Source organism: Perca fluviatilis, chromosome 9 (genome assembly GCF_010015445.1).
Source record: "Perca fluviatilis chromosome 9, GENO_Pfluv_1.0, whole genome shotgun sequence".
Classification (NCBI taxonomy): domain Eukaryota; kingdom Metazoa; phylum Chordata; class Actinopteri; order Perciformes; family Percidae; genus Perca; species Perca fluviatilis.
In genome coordinates this window covers 21034729-21062603 of record NC_053120.1, presented here as the reverse complement: position 1 = coordinate 21062603, position 27875 = coordinate 21034729, and the positions used below count along the sequence as shown (strand labels likewise).

The 27875-nt window shown below is 40.5% G+C and overlaps 1 protein-coding gene across 2 annotated transcripts; it reads right to left on the bottom strand.

The window, feature by feature from the left end:
- Nucleotides 1-1764: 1764 nt before the first annotated feature.
- ccdc50a (coiled-coil domain containing 50a) lies at nucleotides 1765-26327 on the bottom strand. 2 transcript variants are annotated; one of them, XM_039811188.1, is made up of 12 exons: nucleotides 25996-26327; nucleotides 19402-19464; nucleotides 16294-16423; nucleotides 12804-12894; nucleotides 9731-9833; nucleotides 6952-7821; nucleotides 6001-6176; nucleotides 5544-5588; nucleotides 5109-5261; nucleotides 4883-4959; nucleotides 4675-4784; nucleotides 1765-4085 (listed from the first exon to the last, which is right to left on the bottom strand). In XM_039811188.1, the coding sequence occupies exons 1-12, from the start codon at nucleotides 26048-26050 to the stop codon at nucleotides 4066-4068; spliced, it is 1893 nt and encodes a 630-aa protein (XP_039667122.1). In that variant the 5' UTR covers nucleotides 26051-26327; the 3' UTR covers nucleotides 1765-4065. The 2 variants fall into 2 exon arrangements, with proteins under 2 accessions (XP_039667122.1, XP_039667123.1); XM_039811189.1 differs by having other exon boundaries at nucleotides 6022-6176.
- Nucleotides 26328-27875: the final 1548 nt, after the last annotated feature.

Below are 27875 nucleotides of genomic sequence, written 5' to 3'. Positions count from 1 at the left end.
ATTAAACGAGTTTGAGAACACGGATAATCCGTATTTGCTTGCAGTTGTGATCTACAGGATTGTTGTGTGTATTTTGTGATGCAGCCAGTATAGGCCTAAAATAAGAGCACGCTCAAATGTGTGGGCCTAATAATGACGCACTAACTGTTGATATACAAAACAATAACTTTTTTTTTTTTTTTCCTCTTCGCAGAATTGTTTTACAGTGTTTCCGTTACCCGCACAGCTGGAAACTTTGACTGGGAATTTGTGCTTAAAAATTTCAGTCATTGTTTCTGGTCGTGTGTGTAATAATGTGCATCCGAGACCAAAGAGAGGTGCCACACGGGAGGTTTGGATGGATTGTTTCTGTTTGGGATTGACTGCAGTTGTCAGGCTGAGGTACAACATTGATCTCTGCTTTTGATAAATATCTTATTTTTGTAAAGAAATTGACAGCCAAACGGATGCCAGCTCGGAACACTGCTGAGGTCGGCTGTCTGGAAAGCATAGCCAACACCTGCATCGTCATTGTAGAATGTGTCTGTGTTAAAGCTGCTTTGGAAATGACAAGCTACCAGCCACATATTGGTAGACTTTAATCTGCCTTTTGAATACATTAATGTCTCATCTGAAGACCATTTTATTTTAAAACCACAGATACTAAAGCCAAAAGGAGCCTAACAGATATCCTGTCTGATTTCAAAACATCTTAAGCTCCCAACAGCAGCAGCAACTTTTCTGGTTACGGAGGTATAGCTCCCAGGTGTTTGGTTGTGACATATCCCACTGAGGGCATGACAGTGGTGTTGCCACATGCAGGCCTCAGTATGTCAGGTATGTTGGTGAACCAGATCCACTCAGCCGTTCTCAGATGATGGGTGTAACTCTGTACTTTCCTTGACTGGCATGATTTATAAAAAATGTTGACAATAAAAGACTACCTGACACGACGCACACGGAAATTATTTCACTATGAATACACTGAGCACATGATTGAGTATAAGATGAGTCCAAGATAAAGAGATGAAATAATTGGTCCTGGATCAAGCATTTGTTTCATAAAAAAATCAAAAACCAAATGCTGCATGGCCCTTATGCTTTCAGTGCATGTATATTTGTGTATCTGTTCCTACTGAAATGAGAAACAAATGCTTGTACAGCAGTTAATGTATATGGAACGGTTTTCTTTTCTCAATAGTCTTGAATTAGTGTAGTTAATATTTGCATGAACTGCTGGAGGTCTGTACCTGTAGTTCAAACAGGTTTTTTCAATGGGTTCCCTTTTGTTTTGTATTGCTGAGGTGCAGAGTATACTTGTGTGAATATTGACCAACATTACCTGCGTCAATACTGGGAACAGGTGAGTAAGACATTATGCAACATTTAGAGGAACCTGGGTGTCAGCCAACTCAGGCTCAATTTAAAATTTAAGTATATTTTGTTGCTTTTGCTATGTAGATTTGCTCTGGGCCAAAAGCTTCAGCAGGTCAGAGGTTGGAGGAAGAGTATGCAGCTGAAGATAACCCAATGTCCTCTTGGCTGCTGTGGGCAGTTAGTCTTTCTTGGAAAAGCTTAAAACCTGCACTACAGGTAGACAATGTGTCATCTTTATGGTTTGGTGACATTCTGGAAAGTGTGGTATATAAATACCTTAAAGAAGACTTAAGGTATTTCTTGAAGGTTATTTGAGGCCTGATCCTTTGTTTTACTGGTTGAACTCGCTGAACAGCGTCATGTGTTTCAGTGTCCTAACTGGGACTTAATGAATGAGTCGTATTCATAAACAGTGGAAATGCTGATAGTTTATTATATTTTTGAGATGCTATGAGTAAAAGCAACTTGTTAATTGGTTTTACTTAAAATAAAAAAAGTTCTGTTACAGCAAGTGCCAACATATGTGCCGATTCATGATTGGTAGATTGCATACAAGCCCTGGATTAAAGAAAAAAATGTAGCACTCAATGTTAGCTGTGGACAGCATTCGATTCCATGTCTGATGCACAACATCCACAAATGTACATCCTGATCAGATCAATTTTGTACATCGTTTTGCCATTGTCAACATGTCCACACGGCGGTGCTCTCGCCAAAGAATAAATAAGGAGTCCCACCTTGGCGGGTGTGGTAACTGCTACAACCACAACAACTTTAAGTTTTTCCCATTTTCAAGTCCCTGAAAAAATGACAAACGTATGGCACAAATCTCATTCTGTCAACAGCAATTAGCACATAATTTAATAACACTTGCATGTTTGTCATTGGCAATACAAACATCTCACACTTTCTCTGAACAGGGAGGGAATCATTTTGGAAGCTGATTTATAATTTCAGCAACATTTATTACAACGCGAGAACCTTGAAGCAGCACTAAATGTTCAAAGACTTTTGAACAGCTTGTGGCCGTCACAAACATTTCAGTAAACTCAAAAGCTTGAACGTGCTCTTCATTTTCCTTATCCTTATTATTCAATATGAACAGAAAATAATGGATCCTGGAGTACTACGCTCTAAAATAGGTCCCTTTGAGCAGTAATATATATTTTAGCTGATCTTGGGATTGAGTTCCCTCTATGCAGATGCAGTTTTATTGTGGGAATGTTTTTTTCTTTTCTGTAGGCAGTAAGTGATGTCTGCCTTTGAGCTTGAGACAAAGAAGAGGATTGGAAGCTTGGGGCAATGAAAATAAAGGGAACAATCTTGAGGAAAGACTAACAAAATATTGTATAAAAATAAAATATAAGGTTCCCTTTCTGAACAAACATAACTAGTGGGACACCAGATAAAAGGGACTGAAGACAGGATCTTGTATTTTCCACAATGGGAAACAGAATTTGGTAGCACAAGTAAAAGAAGAAGAAAATGGATATTTACATTTAAATAAAACAAGCAAATATTCAATTGCACATTTGTGCCGTAAGCACGCACAAATTCAGGTTTTGACACGGACAAGCAATGTACATGCATTTCATTTTGGTACTGGTTCTTTTATGGGCCAGTTTTGGTTTGTAAATGATTAGCTGATATGAAATGGTGGCAGAAAAGTGATATTGTACAGCAGTATATGAGCCAACATATACTGTTAATTCACAAAGACAGATTATTGGCTTTTTGTGGCTTTAGCCCTTTCTGAGAATAAAGAGGGAGCCATATAAATTGATATAGAGCTGAAATGCATGTACACAGTTGTACACTTTCAGTAAGCATGCACATAGAAACAGTGAGTCATACACATATCATCATCCATCTACACTTTTAAAGGGTGATGGGGTTAAAAAGTGCCCCTCACAAGCAGAAGATGACAGTCTACAGCCAATTAAATGTCCATGGATCATCACAAAGCTCCACCTCCTCTGCACTGGAACAAGGTGGTAAAACATGTCAAAGCCAAAAGTACCAGCATCTTGATAAAGGCTTATTCTTTTGTTGTTTGAATACAGCAATAAAACAGTATCCCCCCCCAGAGGCGTACGCTGTGTGGCACATGGATAGGACCTGTGTAGCCTCGTTGCACAGCATGACAAGAGAACAGAAATGCAGCATGGGTGTAAAAAGCAGCTGCCATGTTGGTATCAAAGACACTGTAGCAGCCATGTTGGACCAGACAGGCCCATCCTATGAAGAGTCATGAGGAATTTTGAGATTGCATGGTTATATCCAGCAGAGGCCTTGAGCCCTTGTGATGGCATGGTCCACAGATGGGACGAACATCGGCACATGATGACCACAGAAGGTGAGGAGCCGGTTCCTCTATTTCAACAGCTAAGAATCAAGGGGAGTTTATGTTTATATTACAAGGCTGCTATTTTGGCTTGTCTTGATGTTGAGTTGAAAGAAATAATATTAAATCACAATTTAAAAAAGTAAAATAAAAAAAAAGAAGAAAAGATGAGTGTGGTTCCAGCACTCACAGACCCACTTCTTTAAACTTTGGAGGGTATAAAAAAGAAATTCCACTGCCAACTCATTAGATTGTCCCAAGGCTTCTGGTCAACAGAGTGCAAATGATTGAAAACTAAAAGATAAATAAAAAGAAGAAAAAAAAGGAGGACTGACAGCATGTCTGGACATGGTAGAGAGCCTGAGTCACCGCTTGTAATAGGCACCTGGAAAAGATGGAAGAGACGGAGAGATTTATCAGCAGCTTCATACGTCACACTGCAAGCTAAGTTGTATAGCAGTTGTAGTGTTTCTTTTTTTCACTTTTCAGACATCAGTTTGTCTTCTTTGAGATCAGGAACATATTTCTGCTGTTGGGTTTCTTCACATAACTCTTCTACTTATATAAAACAAGGACTGTTTAAGCTTCAATAATACATCAATTACCAGGGTGCCCTAGAGGTTAAAGCACAGACTATGAGCAGCAACATTTCTGATTCTCTCTCTCTCTCTCTCTCTCTCTCTCTCTCTCTCTCTCTCTCTCTCTCTCTCTCTCTCTCTCTCTCTCTCTCTCTCTCTCTCTCTCTCTCTCTCTCTCTCTCTCTCTCTCTCTCTCTCTCTCTCTCTCTCTCTCTCATCACTAATAAGACACTAATAAGTGCCGATTGCTGCTATTGCAGCACATTGGCACACTGAATAATGAAAAAACAAACAAGTGTGGTCCTTAAATACAGGGTCCATCCTTATTTAGTTAGAAAGCACTTTATGTTAGGATTAAGTAAATACAGCCATTCTGTCACAGAATGGACATCATACCTTTGTAAGCAGCCTCAGGTCTGGTGGGAGGGCGAGGGGGAGCTGGGTGGTCCGAGTAGCCATAGCCAGAGTTCACATTCTCATAGTCGTGTGCATGAGGCTGAGGAGGCCTGAGACAGACAGAGAGAGAGAAAAACAGAGACAGAAAATTAATGAAATATTTGAGTTTCTACTTCTTGACTGAAGTAAGAAGTAATGAGTCTTGTACCTGGCAGGCTTGTTATGGTTCCTCTGCCTCTCATACTCATCTCGTGTTCTGGGCCGGACTACTTCCTCCAAGTTTGGCTGGAAACCAACAAAATTGACGGTTTCTTAAATATTATGGTTCCAGTACCACAGTGGAAACACTTTTACATAGAATAAAGTCATGGGTTGCAAAAAATATTTCACCCCAAAGCACACGTTCTAAAATGAGTATGTTTAGGGCAAATTACCCTGTGGTCTCCCTCTAGCCGCCTTCTTTCCATTGCCATCCTGTCCATGGCCAACCTCTCTCCCTTCTCCTTCTCCCGCTCTCTCTCCTTCTCCCGCTCTCGATTCTTCCTGTACTCCTTCTTCTCTTGTTCCATCAGCAGTCGGGCGATTTCCTGCCAGAGCGAGACATCAGACACATCCACATCAACTGGATAATTAACAACCACAGAAAATCTTGCGTGATTTGATGCGTGGGGGCGACACGATTGTGATGTCAGTACATAATTGCATTATCAATTGTATATATGAGGAAACAGCCATACATGTAATTAAAAGCGCATAAAATAACTATGTCACTAGACATTATAGGGTTATATGACAATAAAGCTGATTTAATTGGGTCAGCTCAGGAAATTTAAGGATATGAAAAGTTTCCAGACTTCATTCCCACTCACCTCATCCTGCGCCACTTGGGCTGCACGCACATGCATCTTGCTGGCCTGAAACCAGAGAAAAATAAAAAAAATGTCACATTTCCCCAGAGTGGAACACATTGTTCCAAGGTTATAGAACATAGGAAAGGACTGAGATTGAGGCCAATATCTGACCAGACTTCACCTTCAAGGCTAATCCAGAAAATGAGTGTTGCTCTCTTCAGTAATACCAAGTTTAAGTGTTTTGAGGTTGGTCCTGGGCTTATGACCGTATTAATGTCTGCACAGTTTGGAATTTTGAAATCTTTCAGCAGAACATAGCAGCTTAATGGAGGACGAGTTGTTAAATGTAAAAACCTGGTGTATAAAAAAAATATCTTCAACATATCCAGTTTCTATGTTTTTCAGGTTGTTGGATTTGATTTCAATCTCTCTCTCTGTTCAGCTTTTATTTGCAAAAATAAACTTAATCTAATACTTGTCTGGTTTCCTTCTTCACCTTGACTTCCTCCTCTTGCAGTTTCCTGGCCACCTCCATGTCCTTGAGCTCCTGCTCACGGATATCGAGCTTTGCCAACCCCTTGGTGGCCTCGCTCACGCCATACTCCGTTTCTGCTACTACTACTGCTCCACTCCCTCGGTGCACAATACGACCTGTGGATGTCGGCACATTATATTAATAATAGATATGGCCTGCAACTCACTTTTTCATTATCGAATAATGAGTTTTTTTTATTTTTACTTGTTTAGTCTTGAAGACATCAGAAAATTGTGAAAAAAAATGACGATCACAATTTCTCTGAGCCCAGGGCTATGTCTTCAAATTTCTTGTTTTGCGTAATTTTTTTTGGTTGCCATTTTCTTGATAAATGACAAAATAAATTAAAATTATCAAAGTAATTGTCTGATCCAGTTATCGTTTCAACACCACAATAGATACAATTGAAGTTGGATTAAAGCCATGAGGCACCTAAAGGGCTGCAGTGCATCTCTACTGGTGTTTATTACTGTTTTTATTTTTACAGCTTCAGGATAAGATAACAACCAGCTCACCAGCCCTGAAACCCTTTGTGAATGCCAAAGTTTAGCTTATCCAAATCCATGAGGCTATTCACAGCACACATTTCAGTGTAATCTTTTCCTTGCTTAATGCAACAACCCAGCAGACAATACAAGAATGAGCGAACCCCAGAGCACAGCAACAAATCCAATTATTTCAAACCATCAAAATCTGAATCACAGTCACAGTCATCAGAAACTACTGTGGACATGTCGTCATCCTCATGAAAACCGAGAGGAAATGAGTGTCTTCATTAGTGATCGCAATGTTAGAACAACCCACCACCTGAGATTGCCAAAGCAAAAAAAGCAACTCCAGCACACCACACAAACACCCCCGCAGAGCCCAGAGGGTGGCTCAGGGTGGTACCTGTCTCTCCGTTGATGTGAGAATGACTGCGTTCCCTGCCAGGAACCCCGCCCTGCTCTTCCGGATCATCAAACACCTCTTCGGGGCCGGACTGGACACGCTGCCGGCCCCCGGCCCTCCGCTCCCTCTCACCATCATCCCCTTGCTCCTCCCAAGAAGCCATGCCCTCCCTCGGCCAGTCCCTGCTCCGCCCTGGCTCCTCTTCAAGTCCCCTCTCCATGGTCCTGGTTCTTACTCGTTGTCTATCTTTGTCTTTCTGTATCTGCCTGTCTCTCTCTCTCTGTCTGTCCCCACTCAATCCTCTTTCTCTGGATCTTTCCCTGTCTTTTCCTCCTGCTCTCGCCCCTCTGAGGTCCTGCTCCCTGTCTCTCCTCTGCTCTTTTCCCATATGCCTCTCCAATTCCAGGTCTCTGCCCCTGTCTAGGTCATGCTGCCTGTCCCTTTTTCTGTCCCAGGTCTTGTCTCTCTCTATGAGGCTCTGTGGTAGAGGTGGTCTGGCTGGTCTCTCTTTGCTTCTCAACACTCTCTCTGTGTCCCCCCACCCTGGGCCCCTGGCTCTTCCAGTCTCTGTGGGCTCATAATCTGGGTACCTGTCCCCATGCCTGCCTCTAGAAGCCAGCAGGTGCTCTGGGTATGGATCTGCATGCCTGCTTCGCCCCCCTTCTGTCTCTAAGCAGTGCTCAGGGTATCTGAAGTGGCTGTGGGGTGCTGCTGGGTCCTGCCTTGGGTACCTGCTCCTTTTGGGCTCCAGTGAGCTATAATCTGGGGAGTAATCACGATGTGAGATCACTGGAGCATGTGCATCACGGGGGCTTGGGGAATTGGTTTGGTGACGGGTGTGTTTGTCCAAGTCAAGGGGTATTCTTGCAGCTGAACAGGGCAGAGAAGAAGGAGCGAGGGTGGGAGGAGGGCGTTGTGGAGAGAATGATGATGGTTGATGACAACATGGAAATGTTGGAAAAAAAAAACAGTGATGATGAAAAAAAAAACAGTGATGAGGACAGTGATGATGAAAATAAAAAGTACATGCTATAGATGTACAGTAAAGAGTGTAGGAATTAGCTGCATCCAAAATGTCCAGAGACTGAGAACACTTACATCTACTAAGAAAACCATTGCGCTGGGAGCCTGACAAAACTTGGAATTAAAACAAATGAGTGGAAAAGCAAATTGAGGAAGCACACAGCAGAAGCCAGTACTTAGTCAGCTCAATGGAATTCAAGTTATATAACCAGCTGGTTGACATGTAATCGTCAGGGTACAAGGAGGCAGGTACAAAGACATCCTGACTAGTACATGCTCAGAGCGACTAGGCTAGTTTAAGTGTTTGGTCTTTCTATCCAGCCTTACTTTTAAAATACACTGTCTCTCTTCCTCACAATTTTTTCCTATTTATGTATCTGTCAAGCAGAGAAGGGTTCTGACCACATGCTGGTTCGTGTGCAACTGTAATCCTCATCCTCAAAAGCATGACATCTTCAGTGAAACATGATTTGTGAAGTGTGTGTGTGTGTGTGTGTGTGTGTGTGTGTGTGTGTGTGTGTGTGTGTGTACACAAGGAGGATACAAAAACTAGTGGTATGGAGATTTAAAATAAAACTTGAAATTGCTCAGATTGAGTCTCAAAATGAAAACCCTTAACACAGTGACTATCTCCTAACCTGCATAACATGTGTCTGTTTACTCACTGTGATGTCAGGCCCTCACAGCATTGAGATGCAGTGTAAACAAAGGAACTGAATATTTGTTCTACTGCACGCACACACACGCATGCACGCACTTCTTGCAGACAATAATAACCAACACAACAGTGCCCTGGATGCGAATGTAAATAATATTGTTTCTCTGAAATATATTTGCATTGCAGAGAATGGAAAGATGATGGCAAAAAAACAAAAAAAACAAAAGCAGAGAAAATAGAAACCTTTTTTGGTATTATTATTAAGGTGACTAAAAATTATTTTCCTCAAGAACATCCTGGCTCAAGAACTGTAACTGAATTCAGACCTAGCCACACTACTGTCAGATAGTTGCTACATGTCAGCAACATTTCTAATGCTGACAAACCGATAGTGCTTTACTTTTCACTATAAAGAACTGTATTTAACACCTAAACTTGAGGTGAATTACTCGACACAGGGCAACAATTTACAAAGAAGTCAAAAAGGAAGATTAAAATGATCCACTGTTTCTCGTTCAGTAGAAAATGAACAGACCTCCAGTGGGATGAATCATGCAGTCGGGTGATTTGTGCATGAAAAGACTTGAAATAGATTCCAATATGTGACACTAAAACACTCACCAATATGTTACAAAAGAAGCAGAACAAAAACACATTTGTGGGTGTGTGACATTAGTTCGTAAATCTAAATCCTTTTTTTAATGCATTCATTACCCACTAACTGGATATTCATTTAATATATGAGGTAAAACTCTGCTATCGAAGCACATGTAAGCTGTATCCTGAAACTGGAGCACTGTTAAACCAATTTACAGCTGTGTTTGCTCTTGAATGTGAGCAAAATGACAAATTATTTCCCTGTAGGAACATGCAAGCCTCCCTTCAAGGTTAATTATGTGCTTATAAATGCATTCCAAAATCTTTGCCTCGAGTCAGTCTCCACAATCTCCAGCGCTGTGCAGCATCAAAAGCACAGCCTCACACATCCTGAGCTGAAACAGAGGAGGTATATCTTCTCTCATGTCCTCACAGACAGATATGCACACACAGACGCAGGAACAGCCACACATTCACATGAGCCAGTGGTGCTCGCCCTACCTCCGTGATCCTCAAAGTACTCCTCCTCAAAGTTTGCTTCCAGCTGCTTCTGTCTCCTCCTTTCCTCTTTCATCTCCTTCTCCTGCAGCTTACGAGCTATAGCCTACAAACAAACAAGGCCACTGTAAGCATGTTGTCTCACATGAATATGAAAAAGTCCCTGTTTGGGACGATCTGTAACAAATATGTCACTTTGTTTTGGGTTTTAGTTTTAATCTTTTGACAGTGATTGTAGCTTCAAACATATCAGATTACAGTGGATCATTCCCTGATGTTTTCCAGAACAAGAGCAATGAGACCCAGCTCTCCTTCAACTTAGAGGCAAGAAATAATCAATAGCATCTGAGATATTTTGCAAGATTTACAGACAATTTTACTAAAGTTGGAGGCCACCCTTTAAGACAATAAGTGTATAATAAATATAAAACAGCGGCAGTTCATGATTGATGGATCACTACTGAACCACAGCCCTATGGAGGAAATATTTATTCATAATTCAAATTGAAAGTCCAAAGAGAAAACAAAGCGAGATCAAAATTATAAAAGAAAAAAAGAAAGAAAGAAAAAAGAAAGAAGATAGAGATATATATATATATATATATATATATAATATTTGGATCTCGCTTTGTTTTCTCTTCGGACTTTCAATTTGAATTATGAATAAATATTTCCTCCATATATAAAAATATAAAATATATATATTTATTTTTTTATTTTTTTTATTTTCCATTTGGCTTTTGAATTTCAATTTAACATTGGATTTTCATTTGGATTTTATATTTGGCTTTTGAATTTCCATTTAACATTGCCTTTTCGTTTGGACTTGACACATGTCAATGTAAATGAGGCGGCGTGGCCCAAAGGCTGGTGGGAGGATCTGAAACGAAAGGGGTGCAGAGGCACCTTATGAGCAGCAGGGGGAGCAGACTGCTGAGGAGCATCTGTCTGCAGCTTCACAACCAGGCTGGCTTGGCCTCTTATTTCACATGATAGAAAATGATGATGTAGGCTAAACACAAAACAACATTTCATGCAACAACAGTGAAGTTTTCATGTAGTTACTATAATTGGGCCCGTGTTAGTGAGGACTAGATTAGGACTGTATTTAAAGCTGATTCTGGTTCCCAACTTCACCCCAGGTGTGTCTGTTTAAAACACAACTCGGACAACTTCTCTCTTTTGATGTTATATTTAATTAAGCAACAGTAGAAACATGGGCGTGGGTAGCTCTGCTTACGTGTGTTTGTGTGTGGTCAGATCTCGAGGACACACACACACACACACACACACACACACACACACACACACACACACACACACACACACACACACACACACACACACACACACACACACACACACACACACACACACACACACACACACACGGATAGTCATCGTCCGAACTGCGACCTCTCCTTTTTATTTCTCTCACTTTTTTCTCCGGGTGGTGCGCGCGGTGTGAGGTGCGTATCCACGCTATTCTCCAACATGTAGCCTACTGACAACAATCACTCCTGATTGACGGCCTTTTGTACAGCCCGTGTAGGCTACTTTGTCAGACTTCCAGCTAACAGCGGTGTCTGTAAGCATCAATGGCCGGCCAGCAGGGAGGCGATCCCGGCCGCCACCAGCTGGCTGTCCCGTCAGACTGAAGCTTCTGACAACATCGGAGAAAATGTGCAGTTTGCCATCAACGTTTGTAAAACTGCCCATATTCAAACTCTACAGAGTTAATTTATCGCATTAAAAAGGTCTCAATGTTGAATTTAGTGGTGAAATAGCAGATGAAAATTGTAAAAAAGCAATCGATTCTATAATCTAGATCAGGAGTTTGCCGTAGTAGCAGCAGAAAACAGCTGGAAACTTTTTATAATTTCCATCTGCTATTCCACCACTAAATTCACTATTGAGACTTTTTTATGCGATAAATTAACTGTGTAGAGTTTGAATATGAATATAACGTTGATGGCCAACTGCACATTTTCTCTGATGTCGTCAGAAGCTTCAGTCTGACGACGTAAGCACCCAAGAGGAATGCTGGTGTATGTCCCTCTTATCGCCCACTACCTCTCTTTCCTGCCGCCTGCCTCAACCAATCCAGGCAGAGAGGCGCCCCTCTGGCCAATTCCTCTAAACCAATTGATTACAAGGTGTGTGTGTGTGTGTGTGTGTGTCCTCGAGATCTGACCACACAAACACACGTAAGCAGAGCTACCCACACCCATGTTTCTACTGTTGCTTAATTAAATATAACATCAAAAGAGAGAAGTTGTCCGAGTTGTGTTTTAAACAGACCTACCTGGGGTGAAGTTGGGAACCAGAATCAGCTTTAAATACAGTCCTAATCTAGTCCTCACTAACACGGGCCCAATTATAGTAACTACATAAAAACTTCGCTGTTGTTGCATGAAATGTTGTTTGTGTTTAGCCTACATCATCATTTTCTATCATGTGAAACAAGAGGCCAGCCAGCCTGAAGCTGCAGACAGATGCTCCTCAGCGGTCTGCTCCCCCTGCTGCTCATAAGGTGCCTCTGCACCCCTTTCGTTTCAGACCCTCCCACCAGCCTTTGGGCCACGCCTCCTCATTTACATTGACATGTGTCAAGTCCAAACGAAAAGCCAATGTTAAATTGAAATTCAAAAGCCAAATATTAAATTCAAAAGCCAAAGCCAAATGGAAAATTAAAAAAATATAATAATATTTTTAATTTGATCTCGCTTTGTTTTCTCTTTGGACTTTCAATTTGAATTATGAATAAATATTTCCTCCATACAGCCCTTTGTCTAATCTCATTGTGGGGGGAAAACACAGACACATAAACCTTAAATCTCTGGACTTTATGTAGGGCATAAACATTGTGATTAACACCTTGAGAAAAAAATTCAGGTCAGGTCACTATAACTGTCATTCAATTATCACAATGGAGAGGCACAAACAAGGTATTTGTTTAAGTGGAATGACCCACCCAGTACAGTACATCAATAGTAAAAGTCAAGTCATTGATGGGTGATCAACATTGTGCTTGAGTGGGCAGAAATGTCTGTATGTGTGTTTGCATGTTTCTTACCGCATCCTTCTCTTCCTGACGTCGCTGTAGTTCTGCCTGTCGGACCAGTTGTTCCTGAATCTCATATGCGATCTCATTGTCTTGACGCTCACTGAGGTTCCCAAAGGTTCATGTGTATATGGGGAGGGGTTTGGAACACATTAAAAACAGGCACAACTGTTAATCTAAAATGTTTGTAATTGTACAATTAAGATGATGATGGCCAACATTTTAGCAAGTTTAAATCTAATATTTAAACTCTTACCAGGAACCAGTGTTTATACTTGTAATACAAGCATATTATGTACAGTAATCTCTCATACACATTTGTTTAATACTTCAATGTCTCCCTTTTTGAGCACTCTCTGCTGATGCTTCTGTTGGCATTCTACTGAACATTAAGATTTTTATCTCACTCTCCGAGAGTAGATGCATGTTCCACTGACTTGCCATGAGGTTGAATATAGCAGACAGAAACTTTAATGGAAAATTAAAAACACCCCATCACTGCCACACCTCACAATTATCAATGATGAAAACATAAAGTCACTATGTAATATATATGAATAAATGCACCCGCCAACAAAAAGCACAAAAGTTTAACTGATCAAGTTACACCAGAAAAACACAGAGCAATGAACTCACTACATGATCAGCAGTGAAGTTATCCAACATGTTGTAAAAGGTAGCATGTGTGCTTCAGGCATTTGTATTCTTGCCTGTTGCGATGTTGATCTCAACAGCTCACTTTGGCTAACTCGCATCTTTAAACACAATTTTTAAAACACCACCATCTGCCTGGAGGTCTGGTATGCAAAGATATTTTTTTTGTTTGTACGTGTAGACATACACGGGTGTAATGCTTTACTTAAAGAGCAACAGTAACAGCTTAACTACATTGCGCTGCTCCTGTATTTGACCCGAGCAGAAGGGGGACTTTAGACAGCAAACTTAAAAAACAGAATGTAGCACCTTAATATCCCTTTATCGGTACGTATGAAGAAACAAGTGATGCTGCATTCCCCTATGTGTGTGTGTGTGTCTGTGTGTTTAGTCAAACCAGAGTGTGTGTCTGTTTAGTCACACAAGAGTGGCTGTATATGAAGTGGCACTGGCAAGTGCGGGGTGGATGGCAGTGTGAGCTACCAGCACGACAAGCATTGGCCTGCCTGCATCGATGGTGTAGCATCTGGCCTCTCCCCGGGGGTGCGCACTAATATATGTCTGTATGGGTTTGTGAAATCTCACTGAGCTGTGAGTCATCAATTTTATTTCAATTAAAATTGCAGAGCACAGAGGGGCACTTTTACACCAAGTGGACTTTGTTGCAGCTCCTGGTCTGGACCGTAGCACAGGCAACACTCCCCTATGTAGGAGCTGAGAGTCAACTTTGTGTGGAAGCTGCATAACTTTGGACTTGCAGCTGGAGCGGACCCAAACCCCTTAGAAAATATAATTATATTTCAGGGATATGAGATACCACACAGAGAACAAAACCAAAAGCTGCTTGTGTAGCAAAGACTTTAGCAGCACAAATCTTCTCCACAGTTGCTCTTTATAACAGTGTGAGTGTAGAAATGTAAAGGCAATTACATCTTAATTATACTGAACGTATGACTCAGCAATCCTCTTCAGTAATCAGAAAAATTGGTATTTTTTGACCTGCAAAACTTTCGCATCTTTGCACTCTTGCACAAACAAAACGAAAGAGCATAAAAATAAAAATTTATTTTATGAAAATAAAAGCGCCAAACCTACACTAAGCAATAAATCATTTTGGAGTTGTCTATGCAGGAGTAATGGATCACCTCGCTGGTGGAACATAAATCTGTCTAAGTACAGGGTTTGAAATAATTACACCAGATTGCAGTAATCTAAAACAGATGCGATCAACAAAGCAACAAATACTGTACTAGCAGTGCCTACTGATTTGGCCAAAATGTAGCATGTAGTGTGCAAACAAAAGCTAAATCTGCAGTATGTCAAAAATACACGGATTTCGTACGGATTCAGAGAAAATCTCCAGTATGCCTCGGACCAGTCTATCTCGCCTACTGTATCCCACAATGCAAAGCGCCGCAACAATCACAACAACCCCATCTTGCCGTTGTGGCCAACAACTGGAAACTCTTCACATTTTCCTCTACTATTTCATCACTAAATTCACTTCCAAGACTCTTTTTATGTGAGAAATCAACTGTGTAGAGCTCTAATATGGGCAGTTTTATGAAAATTGATGGCTGGCCGCTGTCCACCTTCACAGACCCCGCTGTCAGCTGGAGCGCTCTCAAGAAACTCTCGGACAAGAGGAGTTTATTTCCCCGATCGTTTGGTGAAATAACACAAATATCCATTATAAGAGTAACTGGAACCTGTGGCTCTCTGCCTTTTCGGAGATATAAAGCTCCATAAGAGATTGTGGGCGTAACTTTAACAAGCTCGCTGGCCGACTGTCACTCACTCTCACTCACACTCACACACACACGAGAGCAGTGCCTGACAGGACTGAGAGATACCCGTCTCTCTTTGACAGACTTGTAAATAACTTATAACATGTATATACATTAGATTTAATATTTCAGTTCATAATTATTGTTTGTTGTATTTGCTTATTTCACATAAACATTTAAGAAATTAAGTGGTAACATGCTTTGGCATATATTATTTTAGACTTAAGGGGACACACCAAAGCATATTATTTTCATTTATTTATTTATTGGAGAGGTAGTATCAGACCTTAATGATAACGTGACTTTTTTTCAACATAAGTTTTAAACTGACTAAACCGGTTTTGTTCATATAACTGAAAAAGTTTGAGCAAATGTTGTCGAGCAATGCTTTACATAACAGTCTCCCCTCGTTGAATATCTTGTTTGTCTTTGCTCACCATGAGCTGTTAGAAAAGTTGAAGGGGTGGGGGAGCTAACCATGCAGCATATTATAAAGTAAACAAAACAAAAATTAAAAGCTCAAAAAGGTTTTATTTTTCATTTCAATATTTTCAATAGTGGTGTGAGTTCTTTTTTTTGTCCGGTGCTTTTAAGAGCGTGTTCAAAGGCTCAGCCTGGCCTAGCATTCTGCAGAATAAAATGATTTAACAGTTTCCTACTACTGATGACCGCAGTATGCAGTACCTACTGCATTTGTCTGTAGTAGGCTATTTCAAAACGGCCAGCTATTATTGCAAAGTATAATTTGAAATTAAACCAATACAGTTTTGTATTTCTGCTATTAAAAGGATAGCTATAGCTATATGATTATACTGTGTAGAATTATAACCAGATAACAGCTTTCAAGTAAATGCATTAACTAACAGAGTCAGTAACATTACTAATTCATTAATTTAATTTACAAGGTAATAATCAAATAGGTTGCCTTATCTACATCCACCTACTTCTGTGTGTATGGTTGTATTGTCAATTTCTTATATTGGGATTATGTTTTGATATAGATGTAATCAAATGGAATGAGTGAGTGAGTGAGTGAGTGAGTGAGTGTGCGTGCAACCCACATGTCAACATGCTGTTTCTGGGCCTGGCCCTTGGCCCTCTGATCCTCCTCCTCCTGCAGCTTCTTGGCCACCTGCAGATCCTTCTGCACCAGACGGCTCTTGTTGACGTTAGATGCCAAGTGGCTCTCAACTGTTAGACACAAACACATAAAACCTGCTCTTAAAACTTGTGTACACACAAAGCAGGATTAGGTCAGCCGATTGCTGGACCGCACTAATGATGAGGAATAAAAGGTAGATGAATGATGAGCAGCAGAGCATGAACACATGACACTGTCATGACACATGAACCCTAACCCTAACTTCTCATGATAAAAACCGAATGACACTTACTAAAAGAAGCACTATGTTATAAACGTTTATTACTTGCTTATAATGTTTATGACACATTCATGACAGTGTCATGTAACTCTTATGTAGATACCTTCAAGTAAAGTTTAACCGTTTATTTAAAAGATCCACACATTCTTTATGGTTTCCTCTCTGAGGAGCAGTAGTGTTGTTTATATGTTCTGAAGAGAAGAAGATAAACATTGAGGACACAGATGCTTCAGTCTCTGGTAATAAATGCTCTTATTCACTGAGAAATGAATGTTCGCAGCTGAGGTGCCAAGGTTGATTGATGCACGTTGTCGGCCAGAACAGATGATAAATCCTGCTTGCTGACGCACTCCAAGGACTTGGTGAGCATGGAGAGCATCACTTACTCACTCAGCTCTGTTTCACCTGGCTATCGATCTGTTCCCAGCTTTCATGGGAAAAGGACCAAATTGCGTTTGGCAATTTACCCGTGAGAGGCTCCGTAAAGTTTCTGCTTTCTGACTGGTGGGATTGAAAGAGGAAACTGAGTCACAGCTGTGGCGACTTGATAAAAAGTCAAGGGGTTGACATCGATTTTGTTTGGATGATGCTGATCAATTGTTTAAGTTGATGACACCTTAGAAAAATAGATTTGAGCGGCAAAACTGATGTCACAACTCAAGATAAGGCTATCATTTATCCACTGCCACATTTCTCAACAGGAAAATTGATTCACGTTTCAAGACCAAAAAAAAAAAAACACAACACACATGCCCGGACATTGTGACATCTGTTCATTCAACAAACCCAACCTTGAAAAGGTCTCGTATCATTCAAGAAAAGGGGAGTCAGGGTAAGAAATGTTGGACTAGCTGAACCTCAGACATACCAGTGGGGAGCTGTACACGGAAATAAAGAAAACACATTCCAGAAACAAGCATGCCAAGTGCTGACACAGTCATAAAGAAATGGTTTCCATGCGTGATTTGCTCAACATTTTGAATGGAAATAAAAGCCAGCTTTAACTACTGAAGTGACAGCTTGAAGTGAATTTGCTAAAAAGCCCCTTTTGGGATGGCCATCTGCTGATGTGATCCAGGGAAAAAAGTGTGGAGAAAAAAATAAATAAAAAATAAAAATGTGTGTCAGGCTATGTCAACCAGCAATCTCCTCAGTGACCTCTGGGGTCAAAGGAAACAAAGATTTTCCCAGCTCAAAACAGATCAGTTAGTGTGACAACAAAAGAAGCAAAAAGCCATGGATCACTAAAGCTTTAAACGGGTTAATGGCAACACAAGGGCAGGCCAGCCAAAACCGAATTAATCACAGCTAAAACAGAGCCTACTCTACACTTAGGGTATGGCTGGGTGACATCTGGCCTTCTTTCTTGCAGATCTTGATGCAAAATTTACCCTTTTATGGTGACATATTTATGGAAACAGAAAAAACAAAACTACTGTCCAGTGCAGATAAGTGAAAGTGCTCATGTTTCCACTGTCTAAACTCTAAATGCATCCATCCCTTCAAATAAAAAGCTCACCAAAGATATCTGAACAGTAACTGCCCAATGTCCTGCACAACGTAAAAAGCTTCTTTCTGTTGGTTCCTGTCATTTCTTTATGAATGAGTGCAGGTAAAGGATATGAGGAGGTTGGTGGCCATTGTTCATCTGCAGATATTCATTTGTTCCTGAAAAGGAAGGCCTTGTATGTCTGGGTCAGAAAATCTCCTTTCAACCTGACTCAACAGGAGATGACCTACAGTGAGGGAACAGCAGCGCCTAAGACAATTTCAACTTGAAACAATAAAGCAGAAGAAGCTTTTAATAAGAGAATGGAACGTGTAAGAGTTGTAACCACGAGATTTCAGCATTCATAGTGCACATAAAAAAAAAAAAATAAATAAAAAAAACAGCAGCAAGGGAACAACCCCTCTTTAGTGAGTCTCCAAAGTGCCTTTTCAAATCATGTGAAAAAAGATGCCGGCTAATTACACACATATGAGCTCACATAAAAGCCCCAGCTAATCTAATGAGGCATGCAGGACAAACACTTCACTTCCACACCCACACAGAGTTAGAGACAATAGTATTTCACAGTGCGTTCCATATAAAAACCCTTGCGAAGCTGACTGTGCTGTCTAACTTCAGTTGAGGTCCAGCTTCTCTGTGCTACAACTGTAGCACAAACAAATTAAATGTGATCCAAACAAATCACATGCACCAGTCCACTGTAGTCTGCCACAGCCCAGCCCTGATACAGTATTGTTGTAGCATCCTGCACCATTCACACAGTTAACTGTGTGGCCTCAGCAGGGTTTATGTAGGCTTAAGCAGGCAGCAGCCACTGACGCTGCAGTTTGTTACACTTGAAAAAATGTCCAGAAGACAAAAGAGGATGTGGACTGCATTCATTTTTCTACTGGTACTCTCTAAAAACATCTTTCATAGTTTGTTCTTTTGCAAAATAAGCATTAAGCGACCTACAGGAGGAATGCAGCAGGGTAGCTTGATCTCTGTAATTGCATCCACAGTGACGTAATGGGTCTGATGCAGAAAACATTACAATAAATGACTTCAGTCTTTAAACAGACGCCCAGTATCTGTATGAACTCCACACATTTTTTCATCTTAGTAAAGCAGCAAGCTTTTCTCCAACTGAAGTTGATCACAGATCAGTGATCAGTACCGTTAAAAGCAGCAAAGCAGGAGTCCCCAGTTTGAAACAGAGAGTTCACTGTCTCTTAAGGGTAAAGCATGGGAGCTGGGAAGAAGAAATCAAAAAACATGGCTAGTTTGTAGTTTCTTACACTCTTGCTCCTGGAGGTTGTAGGCCAGGCAGTGGTCCTCCAGCACAGCAAAGTCCCGGCACACTGGGGAAAAAAATAAAATAAGAAAGACTGAAATTGAAAAAGAATACTGAGAAATACAAAGTTTAAAATTAGTTTCAACTCATTCATCTATCTAGTAAAAGTCAAACAAGCCAAGCAGTTGAGATGTTAGATCTCAGACATTCACAGTTTCAGGTGCTTAACATCCGGCCCATCTGCCTACATAGAAAAATGATCTAAAATCTAACTCCCAATCAAAACAGAAGGCCAAGTTTCATGGGTTAACCAGAACACACAAGCAGCCAAACGAAATTGCTGTCAATGTAATTTAGGAGAGATTTAATTTGTGATTTTTTTTTTTTTTTAATGTTCAGTGGCTCTTTATTTGATGAGCTTACCTGATGTATGGATTTGCCTTGCGAGCCGTATGACTATTAGATGATATTGAACCAAAATCAAAAGATCCGTTTAATAATTTATTGAATATTTTAATATGATGATATGAGACATTTAAAAACCGTATGTCTAGGTTTCACAGATTAGAAACTGGGCCAAACTGTTTTTCTTAATCTGATAAAAAGTTTGGCCAGCTGGCAAGTGAGCTGTGGTTTGGTTATTTTCTGTCTCCAACAACATGAAGTGAAACTGTGAATGAGGAACCATCATCCACCCTCAGACAGTAAAGCCTAAATAAAGACGGGAGTTTTTTTTTTGCTTTTTCTTAAAAGTTGTTTAGAGGTGCGAGAGGCATTAAGAAGCAAGAAGTAGGCGTATTACTCACAAGCTGCCGGTTTGAGTCCCTGAACTGGCTGACAAAATGTGACAAGCAGGCAAATACAGTACACGAGTAAAACTCACCGCTACGAAAAACACTGCGTGTATCAGTACAGACATAGATACATGTATATTCATGTATTTTACAGTTACAATACGTTTATCACCCACAAAGAATGAATGAGTGAATGAATCTTATCAAAGCTCAAACCTAAAATATTGCAGACAGCAGAAGATCTAATAATCCTTTGAACAAACCTACAGTGGGGAGAACAAGTATTTGATACACTTCCGATTTTGCAGGTTTTCCTACTTACAAAGCATGTAGAGGTCTGTCATTTTTTATCAAAGGTACACTTCAACTGTGAGAGACGGAATCTAAAACAAAAATCCAGAAAAATCAGATTTCTACATGCTTTGTAAGTGGGGAAAACCTGCAAAATTGGCAGTGTATCAAATACTTGTTCTCCCCACTGTATTTACCAGCGAGTCATTTACTAAAAGTTTTTGACAGCAGATTATAATTTTATTTGGCCGGTATTCTCAGCTTTAAGCTCGTCAAACTGGAAATGTATGGCTAAAATCATGATCTTAATTATCTGTATACCGAGTGTGAGATACTTTACTGCTCGTTTTCATCTTACATCTTCACAACAAATGTTAACTAGAGCAGACTTTCCATTTATGGTTTCAATAATCCAGATACTGCCAAAACACTGAACATTCATTGTGGAAACAATTGTGCAAACGGTTGCACAAGGGGAGTTTTCCCTCATACAGACCTGATACCAACACACCACATATCAATCTAAACTGTACTGAAATGAGGCCACTTTTCTTTCTTTGAATATTTGGGATCCACCAGTCTTCAAATGCTGACAGATTCCTGTGTAGGAAACAGTAAAAGCTAAGGGGGACTGTAAGACCTTTCTCACAGCCTCCGCCAACTATGGATGTGGACCCTATAGCATAGGACTCATGTACTTTAAAGCGTTCGTTTCTACGGTTCAGTCAACATGGATTTAACCACCCTCTGTTTAGCATACATCTTAAAATGCTGCAGTAAGAAACTCTTATTCAGCTGCAAAACGTGTGTAAACATCATTGCATCAAATATAGAAGAACAAAATTAAGCCATGATTTCATCTTGCAAGCAGCCATGCACCCCTCTGCTGTTGCCAGCAGTTGTCTTCAGTGAATGAATCTTATCAAAGCTCAAACCTAAAATATTGCAGACAGCAGAAGATCTAATAATCTTTTGAACAAACCTACAGTGGGGAGAACAAGTATTTGATACACTGCCGATTTTGCAGGTTTTCCTACTTACAGCATGTAGAGGTCTGTAATTTTTTATCATAGGTACACTTCAACTGTGAGAGACGGAATCTAAAACAAAAATCCAGAAAAATCGGATTGTATAATTTTTAAATAATTAATTTGCATTTTATTGCATGACATAAGTATTTGATCACCTACCAACCAGTAAGAATTCTGTCTCTCACAGACCTGTTAGTTTTTCTTTAAGAAGCCCTCCTTTTGTTCTCCGCTCATTACCTGTATTCACTGCACCTGTTTGAACTTGTTGCCTGTATAAAAGACACCTGTCCACACACTCAAACAGACTCCAACCTCTCCACAATGGCCAAGATCAGTGAGCTGTGTAAGGACATCAGGGATAAATTTGTAGACCAGCACAAGGCTGGGATGGGCTACAGGACAAAAGGCAAGCAGCTTAGTGAGAAGGCAACAACTGTTGGTGCAATTATTAGAATATGGAAGAAGTTCAAGATGACCGTCAATCTCCCTCGGTCTGGGGCTCCATGCAAGATCTCACCTCGTGGGGCATCAATGATCATGAGGAAGGTGAGGGATCAGCCCAGAACTAGACGTCAGGACCTGGTCAATGACCTGAAGAGAGCTAGGACCACAGTCTCAAAGAAAACCATTAGTAACACACTACGCCGTCATGGATTAAAATCCTCCAGAGCACGCAAGGTCCCCCTGCTCAAGCCAGCGCATGTCCAGGCCTGTCTGAAGTTTGCCAGTGACCATCTGGATGATCCAGAGGAGGAATGGGAGAAGGTCAAGTGGTCTGATGAGACAAAAATAGAGCTTTTGGTCTTAACTCCACTCCCGCGTTTGGAGGAAGAAGAAGGATGAGTACAACCCCAAGAACACCATCCCAACCGCGTGAAGTATGGAGGTGGAAACCTCATTCTTTGGGGATGCTTTTCTGCAAAGGGGGACAGGATGACTGCACCGTATTGAGGGGAGGATGGATGGGGCCATGTATCGTGAGATCTTGGCCAACAACCTCCTTCCCTCAGTAAGCGCATTGAAGATGGGTCGTCGCTGGGTCTTCCAGCATGACAACGCCCCAAAACACAGCCAGGGCAACTAAGGAGTGTCTCCGAAGCACATCTCAAGGTCCTGGAGTGGCCCAGCCAGTCTCCGACCTGAACCCAATAGAAAATCTTTGGAGGGAGCTGAAAGTCCATATTGCCCAGCGACAGCCCCAAAACCGAAGGATCTGGAGAAGGTCTGTATGGATGAGTGGGCCAAAATCCCTGCTGCAGTGTGTGCAAACCAGGTCAAGAACAACAGGAAACTCATGATCTCTGTAATTGCAAACAAAGGTTTCTGTACCAAATATTAAGCTCTGCTTTTCTGATTTATCAAATACTTATGTCATGCAATAAAATGCAAGTTAATTACTTAAAAATCATACAATGTGATTTTCTGGATTTTTGTTTTAGATTCCGTCACTCACAGTTGAATAAAAATACTACAGATTTCTACATGCTTTGTAAGTGGGGAAAACCTGCAAAATTGGCAGTGTATCAAATACTTGTTCTCCCCACTGTATTTACCAGCGAGTCATTTACTAAAAGTTTTTGACAGCAGATTATAATTTTATTTGGCCGGTTTTCTCAGCTGTAAGCTCGCCAAACTGGACATGTATGGCTAAAATCATGATCTTAATTATCTGTATACCGAGTGTGAGATACTTTACTGCTCGTTTTCATCTTACATCTTCACAACAAATGTTAACTAGAGCAGACTTTCCATTTATGGTTTCAATAATCCAGATACTGCCAAAACACTGAACATTCATTGTGGAAACAATTGTGCAAACGGTTGCACAAGGGGAGTTTTCCCTCATACAGACCTGATACCAACACACCACATATCAATCTAAACTGTACTGAAATGAGGCCACTTTTCTTTCTTTGAATATTTGGGATCCACCAGTCTTCAAATGCTGACAGATTCCTGTGTAGGAAACAGTAAAAGCTAAGGGGGACTGTAAGACCTTTCTCACAGCCTCCGCCAACTATGGATGTGGACCCTATAGCATAGGACTCATGTACTTTAAAGCGTTCGTTTCTACGGTTCAGTCAACATGGATTTAACCACCCTCTGTTTAGCATACATCTTAAAATGCTGCAGTAAGAAACTCTTATTCAGCTGCAAAACGTGTGTAAACATCATTGCATCAAATATAGAAGAACAAAATTAAGCCATGATTTCATCTTGCAAGCAGCCATGCACCCCTCTGCTGTTGCCAGCAGTTGTCTTCAGTGAAGACCAAACTAAAGATTAAACGTAGTCATGATATTTCTTTTACCTACTCTTGTTATACGATGAAACTTATTCATATCGTACATCATCATTTATATATAAAATTTCTTTGACAATCTCATATTTACAGCTCTTTTCCTCTCAGCTTTCATTACAGAGCATAGCCACACTCAGTAACCACACACTGCCAGGCTCACAGGCCATCATCTGCTCTCACAAAGATGACCTCATCCACATAAAAAATTAACAAGCAGCAACAATCTATGACTATGTGTTATTGTGCATTGACAAGCACAAAAACACCTGGGATTCAAATAAAACATGTTGAGTGGTCCAGATTTCCTGATTTGAAACGATGCGAGATGACTGGGAGGATTGTTGGATTCAAACAGATGCTGCGAAGAGAAGCGCGAGACCTCCACAAAGCCCCCCACTGCCTCCGATCAGTATGGGATTTGATTAATACGGACCGGGCCTTTTTCAACCATATGCTTAATCTTCTAAGCCAAGAAACCTTAGATTTATTCTGGCTTGTATAGTGCAAAACACTAGTTCTTTTAACTACAGTGACAATTTGGGTTTGTGTGACAGTTCCTTAAAAATCTTTTGAAAGTCAACATTTTGGAAAAAAAATGCAGTATTGAACTGGGTCTAGTTTTCATGACACTAAGCAACAAGTGACAGAAGGACTACATCTGCTACGGTTTTAAGTTCTCACACCATCATTTTAACGTGTTGCGCTGGAAACAGAAAATCAGCCTGACACCACGATGCACAAAGACTCAAGTCTCAGTGCTTCATGTGCAGAGCGAAATGGCCGGTTACAAGCCCAGATCATCTGTGATCAACTGTTACAGTATAGCAGTACAAGTAGACCGCTCACTTTTTTTTTTTTTACTATTTTCCTAACACATGAGGGATGAAACTAAAACTTTTCCAGCAGCTTTCTCAGCTTTCCCTCTGCAGACTAGCCAAGCAGCGGGAATGCACGATCCTTCTCTCTCTCTGACCAGAATAACAAGCATCCTGCTGAGCAGCTGCTTCACACTAACAGGACGGGTCCTTCCCTGCAGCACAGCATCCCATCCAAAATCTGCTTCAGTGTAAAAGCCACACTCTCCGTCTGCTTTTCACCTTCACATCAGTTAACCGCAGAAGAAGTTTTGAGTGTGTATAAAAGTTATGAGGGATGGGGTTGGCGTTGTTTTTGTCTTGCTGGTGACCAAGTCTTTCAAGATAATGTTTCTAAGCTGACTTTACAGCCAAAAGCAAAGTGTAACCGGATATGGCGGATATGAAAATCAAAAAAAGAGAGGCCACTGCCCATGCTGCTTTCATCATCACAACAGACAATGCATCTTGTATGTAATCCACATATCTTACAACAGGAAAACACCTCCATGGGATTAGGCTACAAATCCCCTGGTTCCTACGCTGTATTTCCACAAACTGGTGTCGGGCCAGATTGTTTAAATCAGATTCAGCTTTAATTAAATGTGAACAATAGTATTCTGACTCCGGTTTTTTGTTGTATCTCAAAGTACATACACAGAACTAGACATACGGCTAAAACAAGGACAACAAAGCTCAACAAAGTAAACAGACATACGACTACTATGTACAGATATAAGTACATACCTACAGATACACACGTAAACAAAGAGCTTTATAAGGATTGTAAACCGTAATACAATAGGGCAATGCAAAAGTGCAAATGGTGGTGGAATAAATTAAGAATTATTATTAAAACAGGTTGCTTATATATCCAAGGTGGATATGACAGATACTTACATGTTAAAATTATGTATTTAACACTATTAAGGTTACAAATCTACTTGAAAAAGGTATCCAATACATTTTATGTCCCTTTGTCCACAAACCATTTCACCTAACTCCAAACCAATTAACGTTATCTGAAATGTGAAAATACATTATGCCAACCTCCGTGCTAAAATAGTGTTTCGCCTTCTAGCCCTGACTGGAAACACGACTGGCACGACGCCTGTAACTGAAGTCTAATCAGTGTTGTTCTACCTGACTCCAGGATTAAGACTACTGACTTAGCATCAACTAGCAAGCTGTGCTAACAACAATCACAACCATAATACCAAAAAGAAACACCTGTGTTATAATACAACTTATTAGCATCGCTAGTGTCACCATGCTAAACAGCTAGCTTAATTCACATTTAGCCAGCAAATATGTTATGGACGTTACCCTCTTTCACTCCAGGTAGTTTATTCTTGTCGATGCTAACGTTACATTCAGCCATGTTGTCACCGATAATAAGTCAAAAGAAACCGCTGACGTTGAATTACACTCCCGCCTTTCACCGAAGGTTAACCGCAGGTTGATCGATCGCCTTTACTCATAAACCCGATTGATGGTTCAGGTGCTGGACGGCCCTTTTGATTAATTTCGGAGGCCACCCTCTCTCGGTTCGTCGCTGCTGAAATTGCCTAGCAGCTACTCTGCTGAAGAGCTACCGTGCCAGGTTGTCTACGAGCGTCCGTCCGTCCCTCCCTGAACCTTCATTCAACCAACTAGCTAACCAACCCACCAAGTCACGGCGACTTAACACACGACTTCCGCTAGAAATTTCAAAATAAAAGACGTGACATTTTAAAGCCCATGGAAATTTAGCTTTAGTTTAAAATGTTTCTGTATATCAATAACAATGCATGGTCAAATAAGCGACAATTAAAGTAAAACAAAAAAACAAAAATATTAGGTATTACTTATTAATATTGTTACATTAAAACTCAGCTAGTCTGCTTCATTCAGGACAGTGTGTGACTCAGTGTGTGAGTGTATGTGATTGTCAGTGACTGACGTCAGTTAAAATGCTGTCAGTACAGTAGGCTACATTGCATCATATTTTTCCAAATAAGCCCTGTAACTTCCAACCAGTGAGAAGATCACAGAGAAAAATAGACATAGATTACATTTTCATGTTAAAAAGTAGTCAAGTAAATGAAAGATAAAAAAAAAAAATAGTTTGCTCACAAGTGAACCTTGACTTTTTGATTGAATGTTATTAGATTATGTTTATCTGGACGTTGATGACACAAAAATGCACAGTGCTGCAATTTGTTAAAAACAATAGTGGCTAAAATACAAAAATGTCAAGACTTATTGTGTATTCAGTAGCCTATTAATAGCATCCAAAATAACCAAACTGTAAAATAATAATTCACAAGTCATAGGCAAGAATCTGCGAGAACATTTACACTACCCAAATCCAAGGATAGGCCTACTCATAACATTTTAGAAAGGCCTACCAGCAGCCACGCTTGCAACTTTCGATTTAATTTTTAAGACCGAATTATCGCACTTCCGGTATAGTTCCAGCTACAGCAGGTTGTCTTGACGCAGCTCTCTCCTCAAGGGACTTAGACATCTGCAGCTACAGGAAGTCTTCATCACCTCCCTGGGCTAAATCTATCGTCCAAATGAATAAAAATACCTCGAGGAACTGCACGCGGCGTACGTTTAAGAACAATAGTCTACAAGCGTGTTTGTTTGACTGAAGAGGACACAAGCTGTCTATGTGCTCTTCTTGTTTTCTCTCTCTCTCTCTCTCTCTCTCTCTTTTTTTCCTCTCTCACACACACACCAACAACGCACACACACGCACACACACACACACAGCAGTTGGTATTATTGATTGATTGATTGATTGATTGATTGATTGATTGATTGATTAGACTTTATTGTCCACCTCAGTGGAAATTTGTCTTCGACTTCTCCGACATCAATGACACCAATATAAAATTACATTAAAATACACACAGTTAACAGTACAACTCTAATACCATCAACATGCAACAACAGGAATGGAAAACAGTGCAAGCAGTTAAGATAAGGTAAGTTTCGATCTACAATTAACACATTTAACATTTTAAGTTAAGTTCATGTATGGCATGAGGAATAAAAGATCTCTTATAAATGTTCCGACTCGCCCTTGGAACCCTGAATCTACGGCCAGATGGAAGCAACTCAAACTCCAAGTTTAGTGGGTATCTGCTGATATCTGTCTAGCCTTCCTTAGTACCGCATTATCAAATACATCCCCAAGCTGCCTTTGTGACTTGCCA

Coding starts and splice junctions, on each gene's coding strand:
- ccdc50a (XM_039811188.1), bottom strand. CDS start 26,050: ATGGCTGAATGTAACGTTAGCATCGACAAGAATAAACTACCTGGAGTG. Junction 16,424..19,401: donor CAACCTCCAGGAGCAAGAGT/GTAAGAAACTAC, acceptor TGTGTCTAACAG/TTGAGAGCCACTTGGCATCT. Junction 9,834..12,803: donor GTCAGGAAGAGAAGGATGCG/GTAAGAAACATG, acceptor GTTTGTTTGTAG/GCTATAGCTCGTAAGCTGCA.